Source organism: Condylura cristata, unplaced genomic scaffold (genome assembly GCF_000260355.1).
Source record: "Condylura cristata isolate star-nosed mole 26May11 unplaced genomic scaffold, ConCri1.0 scaffold00020, whole genome shotgun sequence".
In the NCBI taxonomy this organism is placed as follows: domain Eukaryota; kingdom Metazoa; phylum Chordata; class Mammalia; order Eulipotyphla; family Talpidae; genus Condylura; species Condylura cristata.
In genome coordinates, this window is record NW_004567121.1 from 3,172,742 (window position 1) to 3,196,006 (window position 23,265).

At 42.0% G+C, this 23,265-nt stretch overlaps 1 protein-coding gene across 1 annotated transcript in view; it reads right to left on the minus strand.

Annotated features, from left to right (window-relative positions):
* Window positions 1–5,337: 5,337 nt before the first annotated feature.
* Window positions 5,338–23,265, minus strand: part of TMEM131 (transmembrane protein 131) — a 128,510-nt gene continuing 110,582 nt past the window's right edge. Inside the window, exons 32-41 of the mRNA XM_004686145.2 lie at window positions 22,976–23,151; window positions 20,101–20,228; window positions 15,307–15,431; window positions 14,966–15,115; window positions 12,256–12,421; window positions 11,004–11,125; window positions 10,807–10,903; window positions 9,961–10,058; window positions 9,055–9,215; window positions 5,338–6,393 (exon numbers count right to left, since the gene is read on the minus strand). Of these exons, the coding sequence (XP_004686202.1) occupies window positions 6,109–6,393; window positions 9,055–9,215; window positions 9,961–10,058; window positions 10,807–10,903; window positions 11,004–11,125; window positions 12,256–12,421; window positions 14,966–15,115; window positions 15,307–15,431; window positions 20,101–20,228; window positions 22,976–23,151 (1,508 nt within the window). The 3' untranslated portion in view covers window positions 5,338–6,108. The remainder of the gene's footprint in view (window positions 6,394–9,054; window positions 9,216–9,960; window positions 10,059–10,806; window positions 10,904–11,003; window positions 11,126–12,255; window positions 12,422–14,965; window positions 15,116–15,306; window positions 15,432–20,100; window positions 20,229–22,975; window positions 23,152–23,265) is intronic.

Below are 23,265 nucleotides of genomic sequence, written 5' to 3' on the forward strand. Positions count from 1 at the left end.
GCTCTTTGAAGTGTGGGTACTGTATTTGTAATGAGCTGTTAGAGATTGCTGGCTTTGGCAAGTTTAAAGCAGGTTTTAGTTATCAAGAAGAGGCTCGATCCAAAACAAAGTCATTGCCCTTTCTTCTTCCGTCACGAATTTCTTATTCGGATTTTCCTCAGGTGAGGAAAGAGGTATAGGACTAAGAACACAAGACTGCGGTCATGAAAATACGGTTAGAGTTTCCGCCCCGAGGGAGTGGGCTGTTCTGGTGAGCTGGCAGGTAGTTTTGTATGTGACGCAAAACGTTCCAGGGGCTTTTTCTCACTGAAGGTTATACGAGACTGACTCCTTGTGGCCACTACGCTGCATGGCACAGAGCCGCTCTGCGGGTTAAGGCCGGTTTCCTCTACTCTAGTGGGATTTCCTACTACGGAAGCTGCTCTCTATGGGAAGCTTATCCAGTATACACTTTCCAAGGTTCACGCCCCTTCCAAAAGAAAAACTTGATTCTGACTGGGTAAAGCATACAGTTCCTAGCACCATAAGACCAAATTTAATTTTCTACAAACTGCTTCATATACAATTTCTTCAGATTCCTGCCTCCCTTCCTCCCCAGGAGACCATGAGAATATACAGATCCCGATCTCATGTGCTCTTTTTATATCTGACTGATGTGTCTGGCGGTTTTGCCCGTATAGTGGAGAGTGTATAACGGTTTTGCGTGCATTTGTCAAGAAGTATTGCTCAGAGCGCTTGCAAGCTTCCTTAGTTCAAAAGGGGGAGGAGAAACTAGATCTTGCGCAATAACCTGCCTTAAGGGCAGGAGAAGGGAATTGGGATGAAGCTCGGTGGGGGTGGGGGGGAGGAGGTAGGGTGAGGGGTGGGATGGGTCATTTTCCTCAAAGGAACAGTTAAGGGGTTACAAGGTAAGAGGACGGGGGCAGGGGTTCCTTCTTAGCAGCCACAAGCCATGTCGGAGCTGGGGTTCCTGGTGGACAATGCTTCTCGGTGGAGGGCTCTGGTCCGCACGAGTCTCTAGCACCTGCTCAGGAGCAGTGGGAGGGTGACTCGGAGCAGAATTAAGTTACTGAAGGATAGCCGAGGCACTCACGCTTGCAGTCCCACACTGGTTAACGAAAAGGAGGGCGGGGGCGGGGGGGGGCGGTTTGTGAGCTTAGCGATCTGGTACAGTCTTCCCTCTCTTGAAACAGAGGACATGGCTGGAGGAGCGATAAATAAGGCGGCAGTGGGTGCTTACCCAAACCCAGTCCCTCTAAGGGACCTACCCCTGGGCTTGCTGCCAGGTGCTGACATGCAGGGACTAAAGCAGAGAACAGCCCAGCACCTGCTGTGGCCCCAGAGGTGTGGTGGGGGGAGGGGTGTGTGGCTGGGGCAAGACCAAGGAAGCATCAAGGAAGGTAGGGTGCAGTTAGAAGCCTGATGGCCTACGGGGGATGGGTTGATGGGTTCTACGGGGGAGATTAGTAGCATAGTAGGCAAATCTCCATCTTCGTTTGCCTTCGCATGGAAGTCACAGAGCATGTGGAGGTGGGGGGTTTGGGCCTATATTGGTAGTTATTGAGACAAAACTGGACGTAAGATGTCTGTAATCATGCAGAATCAGACTGCAGTGAAACTGCAAAACATTCCACGTGGTACCTATTCAGGGTGGGTGAAACGCTGGCTCAGGGGCAGATCTTATAACCACTAATGCTAGTCTTTCAAGTAATAAAATTTCAAAGGTTTCTGAGCGGTTTGCTTATTTTACATTTAAATTTGTTAGTTGTTTTTCTAGGGATTGTGGAAGATCAGCCAGTGAATTTCTGGGTTAAAAGCAAAGCTTTTTTTTAATGTTTCTTAATAACAGAACTAGAAAAATGAGTCTCTGCTATTAAAGAGGTGGGGATTCCCCAGGTAGGAAAACAAAACACTTTCTGTTTGCTCACTTTTACTTTAGGTCTGTTGCCCTCTAGTTTTCAGTCCACAGTGAAAGTAGGTAGTAACCAGAGTGGGATTTATAGTCTCTGGTAGGAGGCACTAGCAGGAAGCCCACTTGGAGGCCTGTGAGGAGTCAGGACTGTGGTCCCACCCTTTACCTTATATTCCACTGGGGTCATTTTGTTCACAGGAAGGTCTTACTATTGGTAAATCCTCACACATTACACCATATGAGCATGGGTTTAATATTATTTGTTGGAGTGCGGTAGTTTCTTGGTGATAGAAGCCAGCCATCCCAAAGCACTGCTCTTCATGACTTTCTATATATTCTTTTTATTCAAATGAGGGGCCTATTCTGACTTTAGGGTTCCAATCACCTTTGTTATAGCTCACATCTTAGGCAGCAGTAAAGCACCTAAATATTTGTCATTGAGCTTTTACAGACTTCTGTTAAAAGTCAGGAGCTTGTTTCTAAAGCATTCAAGTTTGGCAGACTATTCTTCCAAGCACTTCATTTGCACTTATCAGTATAAATAAATTTGTTCTTTTATAAACATTTTTGCCAACATGTCCAGGTGTGAGCAAATATTTTAGTCATCTGATACCATTTAATTTCTGGGATTGGTCTATATTTTAAGGGTGAATTTATTTGTGATAGCATTTAAAAATAAGAACAAATAAAACTAAGTCAGAGCTATTCAAGGCAATCTAACAAAATCATTAAAGGATGGACATGTAAGAAACCAGTGAGTTAAAACTGGTGACAAAAATGAAAATCCCTCTGCATTTGGGTTAATTTTACTAAATTACATGAAAATCCAGATTCTAGTTTTATTCCTTTGGTGTATTACTGATGTAAGAAGAGATTTTTTTTGTTTTTTTTTTTTTAAAAGATTTATTTATTTGTACATACAGAACTGGGGTCAGGCCAGAGATGCGGAGGGTGAGAGGATTCACCAGGGGCAGAGTGGGGAGCAGAACAGGCAGATCGACAAAGTACACTGCTGAGGGGAGCAGCGGGCGGGTCAGGAGAGATCTGCCACACCATGTGGTCACCTCCGGAGCAGGTGGGGATCGAACTCATGAGGAAGTGGTGTTAGCTTCTTAGTGCTGTGCTTTAAGCGGCTGCGCCACCAGGGAGGGCCCTGATATAAGAAGAGTTTTTAAAGGACCTATTAATATACCTTCATTTGTATGCACTTAGACATATGTAGGTATATAAACATAAAATAGGTAGTGATTTAGTTAACTATGTATCTTTCAAATATAGTATTTTTCAATATACTAAATAAAACTATGTCATTAAATTTACTATTAGGATGAACTTTAACAGATTTTAAACATCAGCAGGTAGGAAATCACATCTATTATCATGTCTCTTCAGTTTATCCAGTAGGACTACATTATTACAATCTATAATAATCATCTAGTATTTTCTCCATGTCAATATTTTATAAACACATTACTTTAAAATTTGGAAATGATGAAAAAATTGTTATCCAAAAGCATCTGCCTATTTTGTTAATCTGACATTTTAATAAGTGTAACTTAAAACTGTTTTATTCTTTGCAGACAATGGACAAGAATTTAAATAATTATAAATTAATTTAGGTATAAAAATTTTAAAGTTAGCTAACAATTTGGACATTAGCATTTTATAAAATTAATTACTTAAGACATCCATTACTATTTTATTTAAATACAACTTTATATATGTAGTCTTCAATTTCAACCTTGGCTTGGTACAAAGCAAGCTAACAAGGTTTTCACCATAAGTTAAAACTAAGTAAAGCCTCAGGTTTGTCTGGGTTATCACCACTCAAATACCTGCCAAGAGTTATCAGGAAAACACAGGTGATAAATAAACCCTTGTTTGTAGTATTTTTTACTCCCTTCCCAAGTGTATGGTGTTAGATCTGCTCATGGAAATAGCAGGTGAAATCAGAGGGTAGGAAGAGCGCACGGGCCTATGGTGATGGCGGTGGGAAGTCCACGAGGATTTTTCAGCTGAGATGGAAAAAGGCACCAAATGATGCAGGCTCAGGAGCTTCTTATGAAGGACATTGTTTAGGATTTCTGAGATGTCCTTACTGAGGTTTTAGTAACAAAACCTCTTCTTTTGTTAGTGAGGGTTTACTATTCACATAGCCAACACCTTATTTTTGGCTTTGGTGTAGAACGTAAATCCCAAGCCTTTGGTATGTGCTGGCTTGGCAGTGCACTGACCTGCTCCAGGCCCGCTATGTGCTCAGGGCACCTGCTCTGACTGTGCAGGAATCTGGTGTCCCCAAGGGTCATAGCACAGTGGAACAGTGATGTGGTGCATGACAGGGAAAAGGGTGCTACTCCTATATAATTTCAACTAACCCATTCTGACCTTCATGGGGATGGTCATGATCCTTCATGGATCCTGAAGATCCTTCATGGATCTCTTCATGATGTAATTGTCCTGGAACAGAACATTATGTATGATGCTTCCTGGTTACCTAGCCTAAGGCTGTGTCCAAAGCTGGCTTTCAAACAGCAATCAAAAAAGATAAACTCAAATGAAGAATGATCTAATATATATACACACACACACACACATTTATTGTATATGTAATATTATATATTATATATATATATATATATATGTAAGATAAACTCATGTCATTTTCAATGATATGGATGGAGCTAGAAGGGATCATGCTCAGTGAAATAAGCCAGAAAGAAAAGGAAAAATATTGGATGGTTTTACTTATAGGAGGAATGTGGGGGAAACAAATAAGGGATCTGGGAAAAAAATTAAATAAATTAGAAAACAAAATTAACAGGCAACTATATGCAGGAGAAGGAGGGAAAGGAATCAAAACCCAAGAGAAGAGCACAAGGGAGTTATGTGATGGTGCACGGTAAATTGGGAATTCTATGGGAGCTGTACCTGAGAGAAGAAAGCATACATTGTGCAAAAAGGAAGAATGATGTAAACTATATATATAAAAAACAAAACAAAACAAAATAAAACATCAGATTGGAAACAGGAGGGTGAGAAAAGCTAGTAGGAGCATAAGACAGTGTGAAAGATTAAGCCAAAGCCCCGCTGCGTGGTGGCATATTGCACTTGTTGGTGCCTGAGTGGTTTCTACAGATGTCATTTGAAGTAGTGGGAGTTTAAAGGCTGGAAAAGGGCCAACATATTTCCATTTGAAAGGAAAAATAAATTTCGATTGTGTGAATTTTTCTATCAAGAAACTCAGTGATTACTATGGAAAAACAAAAATTAACCCAACCACAGGGAGTTCCAGTGATTTCTACTCAAACACCACTTATACTTGTCATCTCTGCAGAAGACCAAGGTCAGAACGGCTGGCTTCGGTGTGAGAATCCAAATAAATGCAGCTTGCATGTTAAAAAAAGAGAGACATGACAATTCAAGGCTTTTGAAAAAAGCATCATTTATTTCAAAGTACAACACAAAGTTGTATTTTTAAGAAATACACACTCAATCTTGTTTCCCAAGACTTGACTATGTGCATTTCAGTTTATCTTTAAAATAAATTCAGGTATACAAATGTTACATACCTCAAGTACAAACAGCACAGAAAATGCATGTGGTCTCAACTGAATGTTTTCACATTCGTCACTGTTCTTAAAGTTGACTTACATTTCTGTAATCTGTTTTTAAACCAAGACAGCCTTATTTTAAAAAAATACTCTGTATTTTTCAGCACAAAGTCCTCATACATTTTTAAAATTAGATCTTGGCGTGTAATATTGTGAAATTTTTAAAACCCAAACTTGGTAATTTAATAAAACTGTCACATGCCAGGACTTTTTAATCACTCAAATTATTTCCTTAGCTGTACTGTCAAATTTGTGTTCTTACAGATAAATAAAGATGGAAGAAGTCAGGTGGTTGAAACTTGGTAACAGTTCAGGTTTTCAGACGTACAGGTCTTATTAGAGTTTGTGGCTGAATCCAGACTTTTCTCTAAAAGCACAACAGCAAATCTCATATAATCATAATTGCAAGAAAGATCTGAAAGAAGCAAGTGGTATAAGCCTGCCCTGCTCGAGTCTGTTTTGCAAAGATGAGGAGGGTGGGGAGTGGGAAGCTACAACAGTAAGAGCCTTAAACAGATGTTTCAAAAACTGGCGTATCATGATCTAGATGAGGGGCCCCCACTATTTTTTTCTTTTTGCCTAATTTCAGTTCTCGTGAGGGAAGTGTGAATTAGACCAAGGGTCAGAGCTTCTTCTTCCGATTGTAGGACTCCATATCCGCCACGGGTTGTAGGGCTGCCCCAGATCATCAGCGGGACTGGAGGTGGAAGGAGCGTGAGGAGTAGAGCTGTTTTCTGTGCCCATGAGGCCAATACCTGTCAGCGTGTTTGCTGGAGTGGTGAAAGGAAGGGCGCTGTTGAGGTTGCTGGACCAAATTGAGCTGCTGAATGGAGTGGTGGACCACAGGCCGCTGGTGTTGCCAAGAATTGACTGACAAAACAGAAAATGTACAATATGGAACGTTAGGACTCAGGCTAAAAGTGCAGTCTAGGTCACAGATTTCTTTTATTTCATTTATGACAAAGCAAATGTTTTTTTACATAGAGCCATCCTAGAGCCTGAAGAGATGATTCTGATGAATTCTAAAGAAGAAACAAAAGCTACTGTCAGTGGGTCAAATCCAGTCCTGCTTGTTTTTGCAAGTAAGTTTTACTGGAACACACCTATTTGTTTACATATTGTCTGTGACACTTACATAATATTATGGCAAAGCTCAGTATTTGGAACCGTAACAGGTATGACCTGCAAAGCCTAACCAACCCCTATTTTGAAGAACGGTCAAGATGCTTTTAACAAGTCAGAATCATACCAAGTGAAGATAAACTTTAGAATCTACAAAGCTAAAATATGGCCCTCCTGGTGGTGCAGTGGGTTAAAGCACAGTACGAGAAGTAAAGCCACTTGAGCATGAGTTCGATCCCCGCCCCGGAGGAGATCCACATAGTGCAGCAGACCTCTCCTGATGTGCCCACTGCTCCCCTCAGCAGTGTACTTATTCGATCTGTCTATTCTGCTCCCTGGTGAGCCCTCTCACTACCCCTGCACCTCTGGCCTGTACCCCAGGTTCTGTATATATAAGTAAATTTTAAAAAAAGAAAATATACAATTAAGCCTTGTTTATTAAATTAAGTTGTCTTGAGAATGAAGTGGTAGTTATAGTAGGGTCATATTTTTCTGTCATAATTTTGCAAAAGCTAACCCTTCTAGTTATTTTTCTTGGAAATACAGAGATGTTCATGTTGGCTATATAGGCATAACCCAACCTTACTCCTCCCATGAACTCAACAAATCTATAGCTATAGGTGGACAAATTTCCTTTGAAATAAGGAATCAGAGGAATATGTTTTAGACAAATGAACAAGCCAATCTCAGAAAAAGACCTTAAAAAAAGAACAGAAATGTTAACCACCTGATGAAGAGCTGAAATTAATGATTATAAAGATGCTCAATGAACTTTGGATAAGAATGAATGAACATAGCAAGGATATCAACAGAGAGAGAAAACATCAGAAACTATCAAAGAGAAGTCACAGAGCTGAAAAAAAAAAGGAGCTGAAAAATACACTAAAGGGGTTCAACAGCAGGCTGGATGAAGCAGAAGAGTAGGTAAGTAAGTAAGATGACAAACAGAATTCATCCACACAGAGCAGCAAAATGAAAAAAGAATGAAAATAAATGAAGATACTTTAAGAGCCTTCTGGGACAGTTATCAAGAGGAATATTAATAAAGAAGTTATAACTGATGTCACAGAAATATAAAAGATCACAAGTTTACTATGGACAATTGTATGCTAGCAAATTGCACAACCTAGAAGACAGGGATGAAATCCTAGAATCATGCCACCTGATAAGAATGAATAAGGAAGAAAATAGATTTTCTGAACAGGCCATTCATTAGTAGGAGAAATGGTAATCAAAACATCCCTCCATACAAAATTCAGGACCAGTAGCTTCACTGGTGAATTCTGTTACACATTCTAGGAAGATTTAGTGTCTATTCTTCTCAAACTTTTCCAAAAATGAAGAGGAGGGAATGCTTTCTAATGTATTCTATGATTTAGACCTTGATAATAAAACTGGACAACATCATCACAGAAAAGAAACAGACTAGTATTAAAGATGAACATAAATGCCAAAGTGCAACAAAATACTAACATACTAACTTCACCAGTAAATTCACAAGTGGGATTTCCCTGCAGGGATGCAGGGTGGGACAACATCTGTTATGCAATGTGAGCATATGATGACTCAATAGATGCAGGAAAAGCATCTGACAAAATTCTTTATCTGTTTATGACAAAAATGTTTGCAAAACAGGTGTAGAAAGAACATAGCTCACCATGAGACAGAGAAAGGTAAATACTGTATACTTTCAATCTTATGTGGCGTATAAAAACCAAACCAAACAAAACAAACTCAGAGCAGAGCACAGACTGATGGTTACCAGAAGGAAAAAGAGTTGGAGATGATGAAGAGGGGGTTAACGGCATGGTAATGGATAGAAACTGAAAATCTGGTGGAGCTCAGATCAACATATACAGATATTCAACATACATGGATGTTGAATTTACTATTGTAAATCTGAAAATAATGTTATAAACAAAAAATTTCCCCACTAAAAAAAAACAAAACAAACTATTTTTGGAGTATAATTTTTGCAGAAACATCACCCAAAAGGCAAATGCACATAATAAAAGCACAAGCTCAGAAATAAAGCTCAGCTCCTTAGCAGCCTACTTCTGGGAATCTGCGTGACGTAGGCGGTAAAGGCCAAGCTGTCGCCACCTGGCTCTGGACATGGTGGCGCCTCAGCCGACAGCCACACCTGTGTGGGGGCTGTGCAGGCGAGGAACAGGCTGACCACCAGGGGAGCATTCAGAGACCAACCCAGCAGCTGCTCAGTTGCTCCCCCCATAATTCCTCGACTAACAGCTCTTAAGAATCCTGAGCCATTTTGTCAAAAGGCCCACAACAGAGACAATAAAATAACTAATCCACCTCTTCCAGATGCCATATGTCAGTGCCATTCAAGTGACAGTGATGTAGTAATGACCAATGGTGAGCGGGCAAGGCCCAGACCCCGATACTCACTGTGGCTGTGTGGGTTGGGGAACTGGAACTGGCAGGCCAGGAAGGGCTGGGGTCCGTCACTGGGGAGTCCCAAAGGTATGAAGGGCCACTACTAAACTCATTCCAGCTTCTCTGTGAGGCCTGATTGCACGATCGAGGTAACCCGAGTTTACTGAAAACTTCTGAAAATAAGGAAGCAACCATCAAATCTGTATTTTATTTTACCATACTCACCTATAATAAGATGAGCTCACTCAAATCCTACCATGGATTACTTGGAACCTTTACACCCACTTCATCAGCTCCCCCACACTCATGGGGAACAGAGGGGACCACACCCCAGAACTGAAGCACACAGCAAATGATTCGAACAGTTGATCCATAGCCTTCACTGTATGACATCAAATGCAAATATTCCCCAACTTGAATATTACGAGCATAGTTAATGAAAAGTTCACATTACTCCCTCTAATTCTGGATAGCAAAGAAAAATTAAGGAGCCCCAGCACAGCCAGGAGCCATATATCAGACATGGAAGCCTTCCTTAAACTCTTAAGTAAGTACTAGCAACTCACACAGCATCCTGGCTGTCCCACTGGGGGGTTGTGGCAAGGGAAGAAGATGGAGAGGACCCTTATGCTGGGCTTCCATCCACATGACAGCCGTGCCAGGCCCTGTCCCCAGATACTAGCAGGAGCTGAGACACCCGAGCATCTGAGAGAGACCAACACAGACCTTCTTCCCTCAATTCAGCCTGTCAGTCTTGTCTGTTAATGCCAGACTGCAGGTACAAAAAAAAAAGTTCACTAAATGACTGCCATGCTTCCCTGTCTGTCTGAGCATGCTGCTCCCACACCTGCTGGTCTCCTCTGCCCTCCTCCTCCATCAGCAGGCCGATCAGCTACAGGTCTAGTGTTAAACACTTACCACCAGTTAGATTAAAAGAATTTCCAAAGGCCGAGAATGAATTGAGGGGCGTGAAGTCAGGGCTGCTGGGGTTGCTGACGGGACTCCACAAGCCCGAGCTGAGGTATGATAGGAGGAAAATGCAACACACAAAAAATGTGCGATGGTTAGCGAAACAGATCGACTGCGTGTAGCCTCACAGGGAGATGCTGCTTCCCACGGCACTCAGGCATTCAGGGCAAAGACAGAGGGAGAACTGAAAACCAGCTTCTCTACCGCTTGGGGGCCAGGGCAGAGGCTCCTGAAGTTCCGCTGCCTGACTTAAACAAGCATTTTGCAGTAATGGAAGATTATTTTAAAAACTTCTAAATGCAGGACTCATCTCCTTTAAGTGTAAAGCAATGACACCTGGTGTTTACTTACTGACGGTCTTATCACCGTTGTTAATATTATCGTCTGGGAAAATGAAACCGAGGCAATCAGTGCATGCCACACGGCCACTAAGTCTCTCTGCTTAAGGAAGTGGTAGGTTCAGTAATTCACATGTTGGCCTTCCACTCAAACGTTTTTATTCTATTTCTAGTTTCTCCTTACAGCGGACTATGCTCCCGGAGGGGTGAGAACAGAGTAAATGCGGCACGTGTCTTCGGTGCATTGCCTCCCTTCCCCGGGAGGGCGCTGTGGAAAGCCCAGCAACCAGGCTTGCTGCTTCCACGCAACAGGCAGGAGTTTTTTGAGGTGCTCGACTACTTCCGACAAATGCCTACTTGTCATCTAGCAGGGAAAATGCATTAAAACACGGAAGGTGCTAGACAGAAGGTGCTAGACAATCCCTTCTATCTGCTGGCTAAAAAAGGTTCATGGTACCTGTCTGAGCCGTCGCTGTCAACAGGAGTGTGTGAAATGCCAAGGCTGCTGGAAAAATCTGTTTTGTTTGAAGAAACTTTCGCAAAGCCATTCCCACCTGTAACAATGGACTGAATCAATCGAAGGCAAATCAGGCCTAAGAAAATTCAACATGCCTGACACTCGGTGTGACAGGTCTTTGATGCCAAGCTGCTCACCTGGGCTCTTGTCGTACCCAGCTGTGACTGCAGCAAAAGTGGGGTTGCCATTTTTGCCAGGGAGTGAGGCTGCTTTTGTCAATTTGTGTTTGCTTCCATTTGGCTGCTTTGCTTTCGGGTCACTTGAAGGAAGAAGCAAAGGGAAAATGCATTCCTCATCAGCACTGACCACCGTGGAGGCCTGCTGGGGGCACCTGTCTGGGGTGGGGAAGGGTTCTGCAGGATGGAGTCCATGCAGGGCCTTCACTGGACCTGGAACCACCTAGGGCAGTGCAGAGAGCACAGCCTGGTCTCACGTAAATGCTCTGGGACCTAAGACTGTGTGGTCAGATGGCTGTAAGGGAGTTTGGAGAAAAGGTAAGAAAACACAAGGTCACTATCAGAGTCAAGACAGGACCCAATTTGGCAACTAGAATAGACTGCAATCTCATTTTAGAGACTAATACTATAGAGGGAGCCATGAGGACATGGAACAAGGACCCGGACACACTGGCAGGATCCTGTGTGTGATGGATCTGGATCAGGTTCTTGGAAAGTCCTCTTCCCCACCAAGACAGTTAGGAGCTCACTGTGGTGGGCCCCCAAGCAGGAATCTCCCCCATCTCAGTGGTAACTTCCTCTTTCAACAACAGTTGAAGGCCAGCAGGCCTGCTGGGGGTTTGCTCGGTGCTTTCCCAGTCACAGCAGGGAGGCGAGAGCAGCCCCTGGTGCTGGCTGGGGGCACGAGACGGGGCGATACCTGTGTGGCTGAGACAGTGTTGGCACATGGCAGGAACACGACACACAGTCATAGCTCCCATTGAGTTTGCTGTGCCACTAAAGCAGTGGACACTGGGTGGCTCGGTGCCTCCGGGGAGGAGTGCCAGTAGACATGCTCTGCTGCCAACTCGTGCCCTTGGCACCCACCGTGGTGCTCTCGCAGCCACGGCAGCCTTGATCCAGAGCCCAACCCTGTTAACTGCACAGCTAAGAGACAAGGTGAACACCAGTTCCCCCACTCATGGGACCTCACTGCATGTCTAGGTGCTCACTGCCTCTTAGATTAGAACACACTCGCTGTGAGCCAAAGGAGTGTGGGGGTCGGGTGCTGCTGGACTGGGTGCAGGGTGACAGCAGGGGAGTGACCTCAGGGAAAGGGCAGACCAGTACCGTGGACAGCAGTCGGGGGCCACGACTGCTTCCACAGAGCGAGTAAGCATCAGATTTCTGGAGGACTACTTACCACGGAGCAGGAAGGGACTAGTGCGCCTACCTGCTGGACGTGCTGTTGACAATACTGCTGTAGCTGCTCCGGGAGGCAAAAGGGCAAGGAGCAGCAGGGGGGGATGGAGAGGCAGGTGTCGGTGAGGTCTGGCGTTGTTTTAAGAAAATGTCTGCGTTGAGGGTTTGCAGAGAAAGTTTATAAAGACTATCAGTAGCTGGAAATAAAAAAGCAGAAGGTCTCATTAATAGATATTTTGATTTCTTGCTCTTCAAAATCAGTTCCTTTGATGTGTTAATAATTATGCACACCTCCAGTACTACTACAAAGAAAATTAAAGCTTCTACATGTGTTCTCTTGGAAGGTTTGAAAGGCTAAAAGGCTACACAAGGGAAGCTGCATCTTTTATTACAGGGCTTTCCTGGAACCACCCATGTGAGCCAACTCTCTGCTCAATTCTGCAGGACCCTCAAGGATTTGGCTTAGTTCTCCTCCCTTCTACCACCTCAGTTGGGAGGAGCTTCTTCATGTCCTTCAGGGATGGGGTGGGGGGAGATCAATGCTTGGAACCTGCTTCCCTACAGGTTCCCACCTGTGGCAGGTACAGAGCCTGACACAGCCCCACTGACACGCTGCACTTGGCAGGCATGCCTGGTGTGGTGCTGCTCCTGGTCCCAATTTTAAAAGTATAAGCACCTAGTAGATTGTTGCTGCCTGTAAGGGTAACGTCTACACAGATGCTTTAAAGGTAAAAGCCGAGAAATGCCACTGTAATCATATTGATTCTGAGCTCACTAAATTTTATGAGAAATAGATCACTGGCGTGCACACTTACTGTGCATACCTTAGCGATGTTCCAGCAACTGTTGTGCAAAAGAGGAAAGGTCTGTGATCTCTGTGAATTTGTCTCCCTGGGCTGCTGTCTGTGAGGCTGTCCAATTATCCCAGTACAACTGCCCAGCCCTGTCATCCCATTTCTCACCCCTGCTTGGCTTGGTGCATTTCTACCCAGGCCTCTCCTGGCTGGCCTTTCAAGCCTATGCAAGCTCAGACTACCACGAAGAGGGTCTATTCTGCTCTCATTTCCTGTGAGGGGTCTGGTTCCATTACTTCCAGAACTGAAGCTTACTCTGCATTGTGATTCTTCTTCCCTTGCCATTCTCTCCAGCATCAGCTGCTTCTCCTCAAACCCCCGGGGTTCAGGCCCTAGACAAGGTTAAATGTTCCTTTGCTGTGTTAAGTCCCCAGTTATGCCAGGCAAAGCACTCTCTCTTTGAAGCTCCAGCTTCAAGGTGGCTTCAGTGCCACCTTGTACCAACTTAGGAATTCTTTCTAATCTTCCTGAATGGTGTTGGTACCTCAGTCACCTTCCTTGTCTCTGGCCCATTCTTGTCTTTATGGGGGTACAATCCCTTCCTGTCTGCTCTGTTTGTTGATCTCATACCACGCTTCAGTGCTGTCTCCGAGAGGAGGCTCCTCAAATCGCTCCCCTCCTCTGCCCTTCCTGGAAGCCCCCACAGTACAATGTGCCCATCTGACACTGTCAGGTCACTATTTGTCCTGGCCCTTCCCTTGCTACCTCTTGCCTGCTACCTTCTCTGACTGCTGCCACTCCCCCCAGAGTGGTTTGTCCCCTCATGAGCTACCCACTCTTGGAACAGGCTGTGTTCTGCCTTGGGTGCTTGAGGACACTGTCCAAATCACACAGTAATTAGTCAAGGACCAATGGTGAGCCAAAGCCTCAAAGAGTCAAAAACCTTCAGTCTGGACACTGGGACTACTCTGGGACTCACTCAGGACTTCCTGAAGGAGCTCCTAGATCACATCTCATCCCAGGCAAAAAATAGTACTAAAAGGTACCAGAAAATCTCATAGCAAATAGAGGTTAAAGGTTTTAACACAGAGCTTCTCTTTCTAGGTTGCATTTATGCAGGTGAAAATAGAGAAGGCACCATGTTTAATGTATATTCTTCACCTGCATTTCCAACTCTCATTGCATTTACTTACAATCACCCACTTATCATTTACATCTCCTTCACCTCAAACAGTTTTGCTGACCCCTGATTTTCCGTTTAGTAAAAAGAGGTCAAATGAGATTTTTCTCGAATACCTCAGTGAATATAGAGAAATCAGTCCTAACTAAGGCTGGACTTCTCTTAACAGTAAATTCTTGTACTTTGTCCCTTCCAACTGTTTGTCTGTGGTCTTCTGTTTCAGGCCCTAAATATATAGGGGGTGAACACTATTTTATCTTAGTATACTGTGCTATTCTCGTATTTAGTGTAGGTAAGTCTAAGAAACAAGGTCATGAAGCTAGTGAGACAAATAATGACACCTTCACTTTGATGCTCTATGTAAAAGATGCTGGTAAAATTGAGAGTCCACTGAATTTTTACAAAAACAATTCCCCTGCAATATGTAAGGAACTAGTCAGGTAAAGGGTTACCGACTTAAATTTGTTCATAAAGAAACAATTCTTTGGATGAGTCATTGCTCCAAACAGATCTTGCTACTTTGTGTCCTGGGCAGAAGTGTCCTTGTCTACCAGCCCTCTGGGAAAAAAGTTTAGATGGGAACTATGGCTAATTAAATTACAAGAGTTTAACAATGCAGACTTCTAACAAGGGGCTTTTGTTGGCTGGGCCAAGCCAGACACTGCGCTTGCTGTTAGGGACTACACCACCCACCGCAGGGTGTGCATGCTGGAGCGGGGGCAGGCTGGGGTGAGCAGAGCACTGTGGTTTCTAAGCATCATACTTACAGCTGCCGGGTTTGTGAACTGGCACGGAATCCCACTCCGGAGGTGGAGAGTCTTTTTCACCCTCTGAGCTACTGGTGTTGCCTAGTTCTTGACTATTTGGGAGAAATTTTGCCAGGGCAGGAGGCCTAGTATCCACTAATTTATTTGTACCTGCACAACAGTCAGAAAAAATGTTATTATAGGAGGATAATTCCCTCAGGTCTATTTCAATGACCCTGCTAATAAGGATGAGCGTACAATCCTAGTCTTTTACATGACTTGTAAGTATCAGCTGGTAACTACTGTGACTTACAACTATTAATATAATGAGTTAAGTATTTCTATAATCAAAATGAAAATACCTTTTGTTTTCTGGGAATTTCGTGATTTGGATCCACTTGTCAATGCAGCTGGAAGAGGAATCTTGGTTGGGAGATTTCTACGTTGTTTACTTTCCAGTGGGGAAGTATATGTTAGCTCTAAAGAACTGAAAGACAATCAAGGATGGAGAATTCAAACGTATCCCTTTGCTTTGGAGAGAGTAAAAGTGATTTGTTACAACTCAACTTCATGTTTTCGTTATTTGGCTTCCTGATGCATTATCTCCCCAGTCATAATTTAAAAATGGCTGCATTTCAAAGATTTTTAAGACTGTCCAGGAGACACAGATTTATCTTTGCTACTGTGAATGTTGACAATGAGTTGTAGTCCATTACTTAATAATATGTGATGGGTCAGAGCACTTACCTCAGCTAATGTACATAAAACATTTCTTTAGCACAGACTTGACATTTTGGGGCTACTAAGTACAAAATAATTTTGTGTGTGAGTCTCTCCTACCATTCAGAATACTGATGGGAGCCTTGGATATTAGGATTCAGAAAGACTCAGACTTAACAAACTTCAGAGATTCTGCTATTCAAAAACCTGAGTGCATTTTCCTTCACAGACACTATGAAATGATCCGAGGGTTAAGTGTCTAGGTTACTTAAAACACCTCTCTGAGTCACTGGAGAGTAGCAATGGGCTTATCTGCTGAAGCAGAGTAGAGTGTATCACCTGCCTGAGGTCTAGTAAATGGGGTGAGATGAATTATCTTCTTTATTCTTGAATTCAGGTATAATCCTAGCAAAAATTTATGTACTCTTTATTTACTTACTTGCTTTCTAAAAGATTTAGAGGTAAGCATAACAAACTAAACATGTGTAACCATGACAATTAAATGGCTCTGTGAGTGAAGGCAGACTGGGAGGCATGATGGGCTATTAATGTCCGCCAAGATCAAGTCATGAGCTGGAGCAGTCCTGTGCCAGGAGCTAAGTAAACAGGGCCCAAGAACATTTCCAAGGAAGGCTGAGACAGCTGGGAACCCAGAGAACTTTATAGGAATTCTGCCAAAGGTTTTCAGGGATCTTTACTGTGTGTCTGGTGATGGCTATGTGCTCTAAGCACAAGGCAGAGCAGTAACTTGCTTTTCATCAACAATCTTAGAGACAGTTTACTGGCTGTGATGTTATAAAATGAATGTATCTCTGACACGTTCTACTTTAGTGTACTTTCTGTCCCCATCCTTCAGGTGAGTGACTCTAACACACCACGCTCGTCTCCCTGTGGCTCCACATTCCAGGTTCTCTATGAACTACATGCTCTTCTTTTGTTTCCATTCCAAGTTCTCAGTCTTAGAAGACAGTCAATTTCTGCTAGGTTCTCAGACAGTCAACACTATGAATTTACACCATTTTTCAAAGGTCTGAATGATTTAAACTTTCTAGATGCAATGCTTCCACCTCTAGCCAAGATATTCAGATGATACAACACTACATAAAGTGTGATTTCATAAATAACTACTTAACAGAGACTATAAACATCAGTATGTCAAAGGTCATTTTTCATTCTTGTTTCTCTGTATTTCATAAGTTTTCTAGAATAAATAGTTTTATATTTGGACTTAGTAATAGAGCTGCCAAAAATCTAAAAGGTAGGTCTTGGTTAACTCAAAGAACTGTAGGTGGGGTAACACATTAACATGAAAAAAGCCACTGTTTATGGATAAGACTTAATGTTACAGTTTTATAAATCTTCTGTCTTCCTTCTATTTGAGACTGACGGGGTTATTTAAAAACTCCACAATTTTAGAAAATAAGAGGCTCCCATGACATAGACACCGAGAGACCAGTGGTAGTGAAGATGGGTGGGTGAGAGTTATTTCTAAGTAAGTCATTTATAATTGTGGGAGGCAAGCTATTTATATAAAGTGTAATTCTGTGCCACTGTAAAATTAATTGTTTTTTTAAGAAGGAAGTGCTAGACAACTATTTTGTTTTGCTTTCCTAAATTATGCCAGATGATCTCTGCCAAGAAACCTTTTTCAAGACTTCTGAAAAAACAAGTGGATAAAAGTCTTAATTTAAGTGATTCTTTCTAAAAGGGAAACAGAAAAGTAGTTCAGATGCCAGGCTGTATTTGTGCTCATGTAGTATGGATACAGGTGCCTGTCTGGAGCAGAGGGGCGAGGCAGAGAGCCGAGGTCGAGACTGGGCTTTTCCAGTGCTGGAGGGTCTGGAGTGCAGACTGTGAAGCCCAAAGCTCTGAGATGAGTAATGCTATTTGAACAGATCACTAAAAAGAGTGCAACAATTTTATCTTTTTTTTTTTTTTTGCCTAGTTTAGATTATTACTTTTAAACTGTGTAAACAAGTAAAAGATGTTGATAAATAAATAGAAAACAAAAGGAATATGGATATCCTAAATCATGGATTATGCAGAAGTCCTTGTATTGTCTGAGGTCTAGCTCTCACCCCTGGCATCTCTCCCCTAAAAACAGTCTGGGGGGTGGGGGAGGGGTTATGGGTTTTCTTCTGTCCTGTTGAAGCTGAAAAATGGGCAGGTCAGATCTCTGTCATTGTGGTCCCATGACCTATACTCCCAGGAAATGGTTTCTTTTGAAGTAAACACTTGGGAGGATGATAAAATGAAATTTCACAGGCAGAGACTGTATCTGAGGCAACCCTCTGGCCTTATCACATGTAAAGGAGAATGGATTCAGCATTTAAGTATTTGAGACCTCAGGCTGAGAGAGGTAAGTCCACAGATGTTGTTATTAGTATCAGAAGATCTGCTTTTTAGCTGAGATATAAAATAAAAATTTATTCCTAATCAGATAATGCTTCCAAAAGAAAATGATAGTATATGTCAGCTCTTTTTAGAAATGTGCCTATACCTCCTTCTGATATGTGGAATTATACACTAGTACACTTTCAGTACTTTTTATTAGGTGACAGGAATTTCAGGTATCACTGATATTAGAAGTAGGAGGAGCTTTACCTAAATAACAGTGCCAGGAAAACCTTTACTGACTTTCAATACTTTGAATTCTGACTTTCAATACTTTGCTCAAGTTCCAATAAACAAAACAAGATCAGTCAGTTTAAAGAGATTAGATTAAGGAGATTAGAAGGCTTAGGTTACATATAGATTTCAATAGTTACAAACAACAATTTCGAGTGCAACACTACAACTCTGTTCTGATCACAATTTGTCTCTTAACCACACGTCACGGGAACATGAGTTATCATTCTAATTACATCCAGTTGGGTGTTAGGGAACTAGCCATTCTAGATTTGGATTCAGTTAGTGGCACTTCAGTACAGTGTTAGCACCTTCTCAAGACCAAATCTGCTAATGGCTACATTATTCATAAAAAAATCACAACAGATACCAGTAGACAAGGAATGAGGAGCAGGCTTAACATGTATTTTTCTTAGAAATAACATGTCTTATGTGCTGTCCTCAGGTATCAGGCTAAAAAACTATGCAGATTTGGTGACAGTCACCTAAGGAATGGTTTTGCTAATTCTTACAAACTTGATTTTTAAATTTATAATAAAAATTATTACATGACTATTCTGATAAGCTCTAGACTTTTTACCCTCATTAGCTTTAAAATAATCTGATCAATCACCTAAATTTGAAAAAAGCTTAGAAAAATTACTTCTAGTCACTAGATAAGTATTATTCCAGTCCTAGAATATTAGCACTAATAGTGCCTCAGGCTGATTTCTCACAGGAGAAAGTCAACTGTGTTTGATATTTATTCTTCCTGGATCAAGTATTTTCAACCAGTGGTGAGGCTGGGTCAAGCTAATAATTTGAACAAAAGAATAAATCTTATGTGTACATTATCCCATTACTAATCATTGCCATATGCTTTGTTCTTTCATAAGTTTGGGGACAAGGTTACATATTTATTAAAGAAATCACTAATACAGCTTTTGCTTCTAAGAACAGACTGCCCCTTCCTGAACTAAGCCTTACAATCTAAGGACAGATCCTGAGTTACTGGAATTCACAGAAATCAAGTATTTCCCCTAGAATCAGAATAAGACCAAACAGTCTATACATCTAAGGACAAGCCTAATGATGAGAAACTATGCTTATTTTACTAATTTATATACTTTCTTCCTGGGCCATTGCCACAAAAAGGCAAATAATGACTTCCAAGCTGATGGCCATTTATACAATGAATTAGGAAGAATAATGCTGAAGCTAAAATTAGTTCCTTATGCAGATTCAAGTTTAATGAAAGTGTGAGACAAATTTATTAATCCAAGAGTTCAATCCATTTACTTACTCGGGGAAACACTCAGCAGCAGCCTTCCGTGTGGCCACGAGAGACCTGTCCACGGGCATGGGAAGGGAGTTGTGTTCTGGTAGAGCTGTCAGGTAGCTCCTATTTGCCCTGAGTGTTTTTTTAGATAACAACAAATTCTTCCATACTTTACAGCACAGAATTCTAGAGTCCAACTCAACTGGCGTAGTGAGCAGATTTAGCACTCCTTTTGTGAAAAGTTGTGCTTTATCTTTGACTAAACCATCAAGATCATCTTTGTGCAGAAGTGAAAAGGCTCTCCCCTGGAAATGAACTACCAACCTAAACCTCCTTCTAACTTTCACAGGTTGTTAACTCTGCCTTTTACATGCCTGATATCAGAAGGATACTGATGTCCCTACTCAATGATAGTGAACCTTAATTAGAAAAAAACCATGCAGTATAGGGCTTGGTACTAAAAAATCCCCTAAAAACCAATCAACTGAATAAAAACATTACTTAGTTTTCAACAGTTACTTCTTTTAACTGTATTTATTAATTTTCTCACCTGGGTTTCACATCTGTTGGGATTTCTTTCTTAACATTTAAGAGCTTTTTGCTTTTTTGCTTTACTTGAGACATTTCATTTTCATGTTTTTCAGGCATGGCTTGTTTTCCCTTTTGCTTTTCTGTGTCCTGTAAAAATGTACACATAGTTGCTGAGAAGGACTAATAAAAATGACTGATAGAATTCTATGCAGCACAAAACCAAAGATGCACACACACACAAACATACAAAAGTGTTATTTTTCTTCAAATCTAACTATTGTGATTCTGTCCATTTTCCAACCTTGAATCTATTATAACCATCTTTCGGTGAGCCCTATGAAGGATGTCATTTTAATTTATATTCAAATCCTGACTGGGGTGTGGCAGTGGTTTCATTTTTAAGTACTGGGTTGTAAAGCTTTGCCTTTATTTACAAGAGGATTTCAGCCAGAGCTACAATATAAAGTTAAACACTTCTGTTAATGTTTCTAATTCTGAGTACAAGGAAAATCCATAGCATGAAAACAGTGCAGGCTGTATTAAGTGTTCACAAGTGACACTGTCAAGAGTGTTACAGCGGCCTTAATGCTGACAGATATTCATCATCAATGGGAAGGGGCTTAGTTACTCATTCACTTACTTAACAACATTTATTGATCATCCACTTCGTGCCAGGCAATGAAGTTACCAAGAGGGCCCAGTCTCTTCCCCCTGGACTGCGATGATTAGAGCACAGAAGAGCAACCTTGCCTGGCCTGAGTGTGGGGCCTGGACTAGAAGGCTATACCTAAGCTGATCTTATAGCTGTCCCTCAACTAGTAGTCCATCAACTACTACTTCTGGCCCATGACTAGGTAAGAATAGACACAGCACTTATGTGTTGTTGTAGTAGTTTGACTCTGCTGTGGCATCTAAATATGAGATCAGTGGCTTTGTCTCCCAAACATGGCATATATCCACACAGGTATTGCTCACCTCACTGGGATGTTTCCTATAGACTGGGTAAGTACTACCATGGCAGTAGGACCACATGGACGACAGGCTAGAAATAACAACAACAACCTGGTTCTTGACAATAGTTTGAGCAGCCTTATAGTCAAGGATGCACAAATAGGAGAGCGGGGAAGCTGCTCATGCCCAGGACTGCTGCGGGTGTGGGATTAGTTATATGCACATAGTAAAGTCTACCCAACAGTGTCCAGTTTCACAGTTTACAATTATTCAGACAGCCTGGATTTTAATAGTCACATCAACTCAATCTATTCTACCCTTAAGAGATGACTACAAAGGGCTAAAACACTGTCTTGCTATATATCTGAGACTATGCTGAGTCACTCAGGAAATAATGCCTGACTCATCATGAACTTTGCAAACCCATGAACTCTTAGAGCTTAAGCGCAAGGTCTTTTTGTCAGCTGTTGTTCTCCAAATGCTAGCACAAAGGCCTAGTATGAAGGCACTCAATACATGTTTGTTGAGTGAATGGGTAGAACAGGGTTGGAAAAGCTATGTAAGATAAAAGACTTGTTCAGTGAGCAAAAGCTGTAAGAAGAAATAAAAGCACAGGAATGCTAATAAGCAAGAGGGCTGAGGAAGAAGAATGAAAGCAGATCTGAGGGAAGAAGGTGATAAGCATGGAAGCTAGAGCTTTGAGCTGTGGCTTAAGGAAGCAGATGACAGGGAAGGAGATGGGAGAAAGAGGAGGAGATGAACAACAGGGAGCTAAGAATTATGCCACTTGGTACAGAAAGAATGGTATCAAATTGCTCAGGAAGGGAGAGGGCCCTTGAGCAGTGGTTAGTAAAAAGTTGGAAAGAAAAAGAGAGGACAAGTTGTGGAAGAAACCTGTGCTGAAAATGCCTTCCAAATGCCTATTCACATAAATGAAACTGCTGGATTCCACTCAAACAACAGTAGATGGCATCCTCTGAATCTATTCAAATGAACTCAAGTGAAGCACTCCAATGCACTGAGGGGTTCAGAGCAACAGAGCAACCATGAAGGAAGCAGGAGGAAGGCAGATGACAAGAAAAATAATACACAGGCAAATTTTATATGAAAATGAATATATAAGGTGACACTGTTGAATAGCTTTAAGAAGTGATTCCTTAGGTCACTAGATTAAAACTGAAAAAGAAATTTAGGGCTACAATATTGAAATAGTTATCTTTTTATTTTTACATTTGAAATTGTTCTCTAAAAATAAAAATGCCAGAATAGAGCTATGCCCTCACTTTTCTGCATAAACACTCAGAAGTCAGACACATCCACAACAGTAGCACAACAATCCACTTAGTTAACAACTACTGTGCACCAGGCATTTCACAATATTACTCCTGCTGACAAGCGACCATGCTGGAGCTGAGGACTGAGATGAGTGAGGGAGTTTTCTCAGGGAGCTGATGTGTGCTTGGCTGTATCTCCAGTTCCAGGTTAACAACCAAAAACGTAGGTAACAACCAAAAAACATATCCCTTTCGAGGAGAGTCAACCTGGGTGGGGAGTGAGTGCTTCTGTGCCAGCAGTGATACGAGAGGCCCCACATAAAAACGGTACCATTTCTTCTCATCTTCTTTGATACTAAAGTTTGAAACAATTTCATGAGCTAAAAAAAGTAGCTGCTATTCCAGACAGTCCCTAAGTTTCTAACAATGCTTTAATTTTCTAACTGATTTATTTTATTTACTTCAACCTAACTAGTGTTTTCTAGGGAAGAGGACAGCCATCTCCCGAGATGTGAGGGCTCTCTGCGTGGGAGCAAGTCTTCAGGCCTGTCTGTGCACATGGAGAACTAAGTCTTGGAACATATGCAAATGTTCGACTAGTCTGATCTGAGTGTCTTGCCTGTTGCAGGGGACACCTTCCCCCTGACTTGTTGGAAGACCCTGACCTACCTCCTTGAGGAGAGGGTCTGTGTCTGGATTGGAGGTCTCTGTGGTGGTGGAGGAGCTGTCGTCATCAGCCAAGGAGTCCTTCAGCTCATCTTCCTGTGGCTTTCCCTTTCCCTTCTTCTCTTTTTCCTCTTGCTTCTTAGGTGCTTTCACCTTGCGCTGAAGAGGTTTTCCTTTCCCTGGGGGTGAAAACAAAAATCAAATAACCTGCTTTCTAAGCAACTCAGAAAACATAGCCATGAACAATTTCTTCTGAAGCAGGCATACACTTTTTCTAATAAAACTTTTTTCTC